At 63.1% G+C, this 11,101-nt stretch overlaps 1 protein-coding gene across 1 annotated transcript in view; it reads right to left on the bottom strand.

Moving 5' to 3' along the window:
- Positions 1–5,410: 5,410 nt before the first annotated feature.
- The window catches only part of Ppp2r2c (protein phosphatase 2, regulatory subunit B, gamma), a 14,231-nt gene continuing 8,540 nt past the window's right edge, over positions 5,411–11,101 (bottom strand). The window contains exons 7-9 of the mRNA XM_013023917.1: positions 8,543–8,712; positions 8,268–8,359; positions 5,411–5,721 (exon numbers count right to left, since the gene is read on the bottom strand). Coding sequence (XP_012879371.1) covers positions 5,430–5,721; positions 8,268–8,359; positions 8,543–8,712 — 554 coding nt within the window. The 3' untranslated portion in view covers positions 5,411–5,429. The remainder of the gene's footprint in view (positions 5,722–8,267; positions 8,360–8,542; positions 8,713–11,101) is intronic.

The raw sequence follows: 11,101 nt of genomic DNA, 5'->3' as shown, positions 1-11,101 counted from the left end.
GGAGGCTGGTGGACTGACGGGCTTGCGCCCTGGCTGAAGGGAAGTTGTGCCTGGTGAGTCGGGGAGCCTGGACAGACAGCTCCCCCGCCCCCCGCAGGCACTGGGACTGAGAATTCCTGGGGCTCCAGAGCCTGCTGGCACCCCTGCCCTGCCCGCAGGACCGGGCCCCAGGCTTCCCTGGGAAAGGATGGGGAGGTGGCTCAGCTTGAGTGGGGACAAAGCCACTGGCCACCCCAGTGCCGGCCGCTGTCCCTGCCCGTGCCCGTGCTGCCACAGCCGCACGCAGCCTGAGGAGGGAGGCAGCAGTGGTTCCGATGGTGGGGGCTCACACTCCCCCATCAGCCCTGGCTGGCATCCCGCCCTCTGCTGCCCCCAACCAGGCCCGGGGCCTCCTGTTACAGCAGGAGGCTGTCCACCCTGCGTCCCTCGGGGGCCTCCTGGGGCGGGGTCTCCTGTTTCTCCCTTGTTGCTCAGATGACCATGGCCCACACTCTTCTGTGGTGACTCCCCCCACACACACCGGGATCTGACTCCGCATGGCGCCGGGGACAGCAGTCAGGACCCCAGAGCCCAGCCTCACCCGCATCCTCGCAGCTGCTGAGACCCGTAGACGGCCTCTGGACCCCCCGGGGGTCCTGCTCTGCCATGGTCACTCCCAACAGCGGTCCTGCCTGGAGTCCGAGGCAGCCAGGCTGAGCTCTTCCGCTTATGGTCAACCTGTGGGCCCAAGGCAGCGGGCAGCGCTGTGTTCTCAGGGTCCAGGGCAGTGGCAGCGACAGTCACAGGCAGGTCACCGGCCCGCGGGGAACCCTGATGGCCCAGGCTGGGCAGATGCCCGGGTCACTGGGCTGGCAACTCCCTTGCTCCCACCCTGCACAGCTCCCCAGTTCCCTCACCCTTGCAGGCCATACAGCACTGCCCTCCTGGGCATGGCCCCACACCCCTGCCCACCCCCAGGCCTGGCCCCACCCAGCCACAGTGATCACCAGGACTCGGCTGAAGGTTCTCACCCTGCCGCGGTGGGGGGGGAATCCCAACCCACGAGTGGGCTCTGTGTCCCTGTGTCTTCAGAGGAGCACAGAGAGGCCCAAGGTGAGACCACAGCTCTGAGACCCACGGCCCACAGCCTGTGAGTGCAGAGTAAAAGGTAACTGCTGGTCTCCTGAGATGCTGTCTGTCTGACACGTGCCTTCGCAGGCATGCTGCATGAAGAATTCACCCTTCAGACATCCGTGTCGGTTCCTATTTGGGACTTTTGGGGGTGTAGATGTCATGAAGACGCCTACAATGTTCATTCTCACTGTTCCCCCCCCCATTCCATCACTGCCTTGTGCAGACTCCGTCCCTCTTGGAGCCTGTCACCCAAGGGTGTGGGCTGTGCTAATTCTAACAGCATCCTGGTGGCGGTAAACATGCCTGCTTTATGCTTTGACAGAAGCCCACCCCCACCCCCCCACACAGACATAATCTGAGCACTTATGTCAGGCTGTAAAAGCTTCTTGGTTGCTCGGAAACCACCTAGAGGCTGGGACGCCTTTGTGGCAGCTGCTCCTCCAGTGGGAGAACCTCACAGCGAGACTGTGGAGTATTTGCCAGGCTCTCCCTGCCTGCCTTCTCCAAGGGTCAGAACGTCAGAAGTCCGGCTCTCATTTTTTTCCCTTCAATTCATGTTGCATGGTGGCCAGAGGCCAAACCGAGGGAATTCCAAGACGTTTGGCCTCCCAATCTGTGCACTGAATTAGCTTTTCTTTCTAAAGAACCCAGCCTCGGGCACTCTGTCACAGCGATAGAAACAGATGACGGTGGCCGGGGCCCACGGGTCATGTGACCTTGGGAAGTTCACGGGCTCCCTGTCATGTTGGGAGAGGGGTGACTGGGTTGCGAGTTCCGACCTCATCCACGGGGTTCATCCGCTGAGGGATTCATAACAAATGGCTCCTGAGAGCAGGTGGAGACCTGGGAGGTTGGGGCTGGGTTGTCTGGATGGCTGTTCTGATCCTGCATCTGGACCTGGAACACATCCATGGTTCAATTCTTCAGGTCTTTTCTGTGTCATTTCCTTCCTGCTGGTCCCAAGAGTCGGTTTCCACCAGGACTGCTGATCGTAGACACGTTCATAAAGGTTGGAGCTGTCCTCTGTATCTAAGAAGGCCAACACCATCACCCTGTCACTGTCCTCAGTTGAGACCACGGGAGCTGCCGCTCCAGATCACCATGGACTTCTGGTGTGCCACCCCTTCACACGCACACCCAGCCTGCCAGGCCTGCCCTGAGTCACCGCCATGCAGAGGATGAGCCCCAAGCGCCGAGCGAGCCACACACGAGTCCATACTGCGGTGTACACACGTGTCTCCGCCTGGACGCTTGTCCCTCCAAATTTACTACGATTCAGTTCATATGAACTTACCTTGCAGGGAAACAGCTCCTAGATTCACAGCATTTTGAGTCTGACTTCCGCGTGCCCGGGCAGGCCTGGCGGGAGCGGTTTCAAGAGTGCCCACGGCGTGCCGTGGCCTCCTGGCTCTGTGCTCGAGGGCTGGGCCTCTCCCCGCAGAGCCACGCCTCTCCGGGCTTCGAGGGCGGTTGTGATCTGGGGCAGCACCTCCCCGTCTTGTAAGTCTCTGCCTCACATACAAGGCCCCCGCACGGGGCGTACTGAGGGCCCATGCTGGGTCTGCTGGCCGAAGCCATCCTGAGTGCCACACTGGCCCCTTCACCATCAGGGTTTGACTTCTAACCCCACCCACCGCTTCCTAGACGTGCGTGGCTCACAGGCTAGCCCTTGGCCCACAGGTAGATGGTAGGATTCTCCTCCCCAGGGGCTGTTTCCTGACCACAGGGCTCCAACCTGCTAGACCTGAGTGTAAAAGGTCTGGAAGGTGATGGGGGGGAACTGAGTCTCCAGGTGGGGTACAGAGAAGCCCCCAGGGCACACGGCCTTCTCCCGACATGCTCCTGTGAGCCGTCAGGCAGGCCTGGGGTTCTCTGAGTCCAGGTGCCTGAGGTCCCTTCTGCCCCGCTGCCCACCTACGGGGACCCCAAGGCTTGTGTACGCTGTGTGGGCCGGCCGAGGGCAGATCCAGCCTGGCTGGACACCACACTGCTGGACCGCTGGACATTTCAGCTGCTTCACAGCGGTTTAAAGCACTGTCTGCTGCCCCGACCCCATCCCTGTGCCTGACCTGGGGTCGGTGACCGTAGCGCTCGGGTCCCTCCTCGCTGGGGTAGGACAGGACAGGAGGCAGGAGCTGGAGCAGGAGGCAGCCCAGCCCCACCCGCAACCTCATCCCCAGACAGATACCCCCTGGTGCACCCACCCACCACCCCGCCCCCAGGACACCCCTCTGCTCAGACACGGGCTACACCAGGAGCCTCATGTAGATGTAACATTTGTTATTTTTATTGGAAAAAGCTGGTATTCACATATTTATATTCTTTTTTCAACAGTTGGATAGTTTGTGAGACACCGAAGAAAGAATGCACCTATGAGTGACAGAGTTGGAGACGATCAGGCCCAATGACACCGCCCTGTCCCCGCTGAGCCCCACCACGCCCAGGACTCCATCCTCCAGAACCACCACGCCAGAAGGAAAACCCCACCCCAACAACGCCACACCAACGACGCCAACACCCCGACACTCAGTCAAGACACATTTTGTGACTTGGCTTCGGGTCCGCCCGCCCCCCCCGCCCCGCGCTGCCCGCCCCCTCCCAGCTCCCCCCCCCATACACACTTGTTACCACCGAGTGCTTTGGGCAGGAATCCAGAGAAGATCCTTTTGTATCTTTTCTTTTTGGTTTGGTACCCCAAGTTGAAAACAGAAGAAGACCCTCCCTGCTTTTTGCAGATCTTGTAAGATTTACACTTTGAATACAGTAAATGTTCACTTAAACTATGACTCAAAAAAGGCAAACTTCCTCTCGTAAGTCTGAATCATACAAGGGAGAGACACGGTGCCAGATCCCCGAGCAGTTGTGTAAGGCCCTCACCAGGTTTTGGCTTTGACAAGAATTCTATACAATTTACCACATTCTCGAACCTCTTTACAAAGGGGGCTGGGGAGGGGGCAGTCAACCGATCCTTGGATCATTAAATTGAGTTAGGGTAGATATGTACATATAATACCGTCCAGGTCACCTGGCTTGTAGAGTGACCTATAAACATTCTTCATTCACGCCGATTAAAAAAGAAAAAGGAAAGCCGATGGCCCCCTGCTGTGTAAATGTGTGGCCGGGAGTCAGGGCGCATGCGCGTTGTGCTTTTCCACACATACAAGGAGCCGGTGGTCCCCGGGGGAATCTGTTTCCCGAGTGTTCGTCCAAGGTGTAAAACACAAAAACAAACACAAAATGAACGAACGACGTTGGCTTCAAGTGTGCCCGTCTGCCCTCTACTTCCTGAATCAAAACACCAGGCAAGGTGTGCAAGGACCTCAGGAGGGGCGGGGCTGGGGTCCCCGTCTGCAGACGGGGGGGGGGGGCAGCGCCACCTGACATGGGGCTGCGGCAAGGCCCGGAGAGCCGGGAGAAGCATGCGAGGGTGGGCGGAGCCACGCCCCGCAGGGCAAGGGGGGGTGGAGGGGGACCATCCACACGCTTGCTGCGTCCCGCTTCGCAGGACTGAGAGACGCCTCCTTTCCAGAACCTTCCCTCAGGGTGGGTGCTGTGTCACCAGGCCGGAGGAGGGCCTGTGTGCAGCCACGGCCCACCACGGGGGAGGGCTGGCCTCCCTGCTTCGAGCCTCAGTTTCCTCCTTTGTGTCCTGCGTCCCCACCGCGCTCAGTGTCTGTAGAGGAAATGACCGGACCCCCAGCGTGGGGCCGCGGGCCGCGGTGCTGGCTCCCAAAGGCGCCCAGGGTGTGGAAGGTGGAGAAGCCCCGCAGGGAGGGCAGCGGGGAACCAAGGGTGGCGGGAAGCGAGGGCCAGGGCACCCCCACATCCACACCCCTTCCCTGGAGGAAGCCGCACCAGCAGGGGCCCTGGGGTCCAGAAAGACTTCAAGCGTCCGCAGAGCTGGGCAGCACTCACGGCCGCGCACGCCGGAGCCAGACACGGCTCGCCTTCCCCCTCCGCTCCCCGAGCATGAGGGCCGGGCCGGGGCTGGGGGTCCCCACCCAAGACCGTATGAAGTCCTAACAAGGCCAAGAGCACAGCCAGACACGGGGACACAGGCGCACGAAGGAACCCTGACCACCGAGCCCCGCTAATCACATCTGCTTTATGATTTGTGGCTGTGGCTCCACATCTGTCTTAGGATCTGTGGCGTGGCTCCCCATGTTCCACCCACGCCGAATCTGGCTCAGGGGTGCTGGCGGGGTGGGGGGGCCCACACGGCCTGGTGCCCACACGGCCGCCCCTGCGGCTGGGCTGTCAGGGTGGCGTCGGGACACCGGGGCCAGGCTGCGGGGAGGGCTGGCTGCGGCCGCCCCCTAGTGCGCGTCGGCATTGACCTTGTCCTGGAAGATGTAGAGGTTGTTGGTGGCGGCGATGGCGATGATGTTCTCGGCCGGGTGCCAGGCGGTGTGCAGGATTTTCTTGGTGAAGTCCAGGCTGTCCACGCTGATGTCGTCCCGCCGCCGCTTGCCGCCCAGGCACACGCGCCGTGGCTTCAGCACCGCCCGCGGCTTGCTGCTCTCCCGAGACGCCTCCAGCGTCACGTCCCGCTTCGTGTTGCGGTCGAACATGCGGAAGAAGTTGTTGTAAGCTCCCGTCATGATGACGCTGCGGGAGGGCGGGACAGGGGTCAGCCGGAGGGGGAGGCGGGAGGGAACACCCAGAGCCAGCACGCCACCCTTCCTGGCCACCCTGCGTGTCACCTTTCTCCAGGGATTCCCTGTTCCCAGTATCTCTGTCCCCCCTCGTACTCTGGGGCCCGGAGCTGGCCCCTGCATGCGCAGTAAACGCACATCCTCCACGGTTCTCCTCCAGTCTCACACACAGCCCTGGACTTGGGGCCACAGAGGACAATCGCTGAAGATGCCTGGCCTCGCCTCCGTGGCCAGCCCAAGGCCTCTGAACCGCAGGCCGCCTGCCCACCTGGTCCCAAGTGGCCACTGCCACTGAGAGACACCCACACCTTAGGGAGAGGGACATGACTGAGACAGGGTGACCAGAGGGGAACCATCGACAGGAGTTGGGCTCAGCACGAGACAGCAGGGCGGTGGGTCCTGTCCAGGGGTCTTCGGGGTGTTGGGAGCTGGGGAGGGGTGATGGGGTCATCATCCCAGCTTGCATGACACGGGGGGGGGGGCTGCCTCTTCTCAACCCCACACCCCTGGCTGGTCTGGGATGAAGGAGTGTTGGTATCCATGTGAGGACCCCAGGAGCAGCCGGGGAGGGGCTGCATCTCACATGTGCTGGAACCTTCTCTCCCTCACTGCTGGGCATGCAGGTTCAGAAGGTGAGACTCAACATGCTACTTGCACTTCTCAAAGGGTGGCTGGATGGACAGATGGATGGCCAGAGAGGACAGATGGATGAAGAGATGGGGATGGACAGATGGATGGATGAATGGATAGGTGGACAGATGAATAGATGGATAGATGAGTTGATGGACAGATGGATAGATAAACAGATGGATGGATAGACAGATGGTAGACAGATGGATGCATGGACAGATGAATAGATGGATGGAAAAAATAGGTAAACATGGATGAAATGGATGGGCAAATGAAAGAATGGGCAAGTAGATGGATAGACAGATGGCGATGGGTGGACAGACAGACGGCATTCATCCGAGTGAGGAAGGCCTCACAGGGCACTGCCATTTTCCCCTCAGATGTCCTAGCAAGGCAAGAAAGGACATCGCTGGCCATTCTGCAGCACAGGACGGGATGGACCAGAGCAACGGGGCCACAGGGTGTGGGCGCCAGCTGAGCCGTTGCAGCCACGGGGCGCAGGAAGGGGGCCACAGGGTGTGAGTGCCAGCTGAGCTGTGCGCAGCCACGGGACGCGGGAAGGGAGCCACAGGGTGTGGACGCCAGCTGAACCATGTGCAGCCATGGGACGGGCGAAGGGGGCCACAGGGTGTGGGCGCCAGCTGAGCCATCGCAGCCACAGGGCGGGCGAAGGGGGCCACAGGGTGTGGGTGCCAGCTGAGCCGTGCGCAGCCACGGGACGGGCGAAGGGGGAGCTCCGTGCTTTCTGGCTCCATTCTTTTCCACTCCTCCGGTCTGCCTCCAGACTCTCAATCGACAGAAGTGGCCTCTTGGTTGCCAAGACTATGACACAAAATGTGCCAAGGCCAGCGCCTGCCTGGAGGGCACGCAGCGGGTGCGAGGCCCCGTGCTGGGTGGGGTGAGGTGGGGAGGGTCCTTCTCATCTCTCCCCCTCCCCATGCTTGCTTCCCCTGCGGACAGGCCTTAGGCCTGGGCTCCTGGGCTGCAGATGCCAGCGTCTGTCAGTCTTGGGATCCCTGACCACAGACACGGCAGCTGGCAGATGGAAGGGCTCAGAAGGCTTCCTGACATGGGCACTCGCAGAGTGGGGTGGGCGGGGTGATCCAGGGAGCCCCTGGGGGTGGGAGACAGCAGGGTGGCGGAGGAAACAGGAGGGCAGGGTGGTAGGGACCCTAGGATGTGGGCAGGGGGCATGCACAGTGCCCACCTCTGGGCAGTGGGGGGGAAGGTGGGATGCTGAGCCCCAAGGCTGGGATGAGGGTCCTGTGCCTAGCCACGTGCACCCCCTGGTGGCCACGCAGAAGCATGACAGGCCTCGGGCACGGCTGTGCACAGGGCACCCAACCCAGGCCAGGAGGGGCTGGAGCGGCCCTCGCAGCCTAGGTCCTCCCTTGTGAGTCTCACAGGACCCCAGGCCCGTTCCCAGGGAGCCCCCAAACACATCAGGAATGCAGCTCAGGCAACCCGAGGAGCCCTGTGTCCGGGGGTCCCTGGAGCAGGTGAGCACAAGAGGTGTCCACATGCCAGCCGAGCCTGCCCACTATGCGTCCTTCAGTGGACCCTGTGGTCACGGGGCTGTCGCTCTGACCGAGCCCAAGCCACTTCCGGAGCTCCCTGCCCCCTGGCTTGGCCTCCAGGGCGGCCCTCGCCTCGTCCTGGCCCTCTTACAGTCCCAGGTCTGCGCCCAAAGCCGCAGGAGGTGGCCATTCTCACGGCGGCCCTGGGCACCCTGGGAGGCGCAGGCAGCCGGCAGCGGACGCAGGAACCTGAGTGTGATCTGGGGCTGAAGGAGCCCCTCACGGAGCGAGGACCCCGGGAGGCAGGCCAGGGCCCCCCTCCCCCTCCCCGCGGTCCCAGGGCCCAGCTCACCTGTCGCTGCCGTTCCAGGCGCACTCGAACTTGTCGAAGATGCAGTCGCTCTCATACAGGGAGCAGAGCTTGCTCCGAAGGTAGTCATGGACCTGAGGGGAGGGGTCAGCTGAGTGACAGGTCCCCGGCTGCCCGCCCACGGCCGGGGAGGGAAGCAGGCAGGAGTGGCCACCCGTCTCAGGCCCACGGCCACCAGGCCGTGGTTATGCTTTGGCGAGGGGCTCCCGCACCCCCGGAGCGCCCCCGGAGCACCCCCGGGTCTGAGGTGGACCCACCTGGTAGGTCTCGATGGGCCTCGCCTCCATGTTCAGGTCCCAGACCTTGACAGTGAGGTAATCCCGGGTGAGCATGTACCGGCCGCTGTGGCTGAACTTCACGTCAGACACTGATGAGATGATTTCCGAGAAGAATGAGCGGTTGCTGGGGTCCTCGGGCTCCTCAAAAACTGCGGTGGGACAAAGGGCGACCAGGTCACGGGGGCTGCGCTGCCCCACGCCCCCACCAGGCCCCGCCCCTCCCAGCAGAGCAGCCAGTGCCGGCGGGAGGACTCGCGTGGAGCCATGTCCACCCCCATCGGTGCCACCTTCTCAGCCCCGATGAGGACATGAGAGAAACGGGGAAGCTCCCTGCCTCAGAGCGGACCGACGGAGCGGGAAGGACGGATCTGAACCTGGAGCCCTGCGCGCTGCCCTGCCCTCTGCTGCCCCCTCCTGGCGACGCAACGTGTCTGACTTTCTCTAGACATCCGTCCCTTTCCCTCCCCAGCAGGCGCTGCCCAGTGGGCTGGGGTGCCAGGGACGGGCGGGGATCTGGACCTGCCAGGCTTGGTCACCAGCCGTCCCTGTCTCCATGGAAACTAGTGACTGGCAGGCCTCCCGGCCAGCCTGCTCTCCCGGCCCGGCTGATGGCAGCTCCCGGAGCTTCATGAAAGCCCTCCCCGCTGGCCACAGGCCACGAGGAGTGGAATCCTGCTTCCTGCTAGGGCTCTGCCGCTCCCTGGCCAGGGCCCGGTCTGTGCGCCGCGGCCTTTCCCAAAAGCCTGTGCAGCGAGCGGAAACGTCGGCTTATGCTCATGCAGTCAGCCAGCAGCCCACACTCAGAGCCTGGTACGGAACAGGCTCCGCTCAGGCCCTGATCGCTGGGGCCCTCGGCTCCTTGCAGACAGGGATCGGACCACACCATACACTGGACAGCCAGGCTGGAGAAGGGCTGGCAGGAAAGATGGGGCAACATGGGCAAAGGTCCCGAGGCAGACAGGAGCTGAAGGCCCGCGAAGCAGAGGCAGGTGAGCACCCATGCGGAGGCAGCGGTCAGGGCAAGAGGGAGGATGCTAGTCAGGAGGACGGAGAGCCACAGGCAGGTACAGCCGGAGGAGCAGGAGGTCAGGGAGGAAAGGACGGACGATGGAGGAGGCGGCGGTGGTGGCAGCAGAGGTCAAAGAAAGAAGAAATGACAGAGACACGGGCCCTGCCCCGGGCCTCCAGGGGACGCCAGGCCTGCCCACGCCTGCCCACCTCTGATCCCCAGAGGCCCCCACAAAACAAAGACTCTTGTCACAGCGCGGAGGGAAGGGCGGGGGAGGGGAGGGCCCCGCGCCCACCCCCCACCCCGACTCAGGACTGCGCGTGCGCCCACCTGGCGTGGCCTAGGTGTGGCTGGCGCCCACAGAATGAGCAGCGGGGACTGAATGGCCCACATTGGGGGCCCATGAGCGGGTCCCCATTCCAGGTGCCTCCCCCCAGGCTCCCAGCACTACCCGGCTGGCCGAGGCCGCCACACAGCAGAAAGCTCCGGGATGGTCAGAGTCTAGCAGACACATGCTGCATTTCTATGCTGGCTGGGGACAGGGGAACCTGGGGGCCCGGCCTGGCCAAGGCCACTCTGAGAAGTTACTCGGGCTGCTCCTTGGTCTCATCTGCCCAGTGGCACCCACGCACGGCTTAAGATCCAGTGTGGTGCTGCCGGGAGGGGCCCCAGCAAGCCACCCACGGGCCCCTGGGAGGCCTCACAGCACCTGGCCGTGCCACCAGGCCCCCCTCGTGAGGGTCTGGCGGCTGCATGCGGCTTCTTCCACACCTGGCAAGTTCCTGCGGAACCTTCCAGAACCTTAGTACAGCCAGAAGGAATGGAACCTGCTCCGGAGAAGAGAAGAAACCCAGAACGCACGCGCGCGCGGGCCTCGGGCTGGGCTGCTCTGAGCGGCCCACGGGGCTGTGGTCGTGGGGGCCACAGGGAGCCCCGCGGCGGACCATGCTCACCCCGCACCCCGGCCTCCCTACGCCTCCACCCACCCGGGACCACCACAGCGGCACCCACGGACTCCAGACAGAGCCTCCAGAGGCCCAGCAAAGCCCCGCCGCCAGCACCCTAGAAACACCCTCGTCCACCGGACACCATCGCCAGACTCTGCTCAGGGGCCTCCAGGAGGCCGCCTCCCCCCACGCTATGCCTCAGCCTCCCCACACCACAGCCTCCCCACACCACAGCCTCCCCACACCACAGCCTCCTCACACCACAGCCTCCTCACACCACACCACAGCCTCCTCACACCACACCACAGCCTCCTCACACCACACCACAGCCTCCCCACACCACAGCCTCCTCACACCACACCACAGCCTCCTCACACCACAGCCTCTTCACACTACAGCCTCCTCACACCACAGCCTCCCCACACCACACCACAGCCTCCCCACACCACACCACAGCCTCCTCACACCACACCACAGCCTCCTCACACCACACCACAGCCTCCTCACACCACAGCCTCCCCACACCACAGCCTCCCCACACCACAGCCTCCTCACACCACAGCCTCCCCACACCACAGCCTC

Source organism: Dipodomys ordii, unplaced genomic scaffold (genome assembly GCF_000151885.1).
Source record: "Dipodomys ordii isolate 6190 unplaced genomic scaffold, Dord_2.0 Scaffold71, whole genome shotgun sequence".
NCBI classification, from domain to species: Eukaryota; Metazoa; Chordata; class Mammalia; order Rodentia; family Heteromyidae; genus Dipodomys; species Dipodomys ordii.
This window is presented reverse-complemented; position numbering and strand designations above follow the sequence as displayed.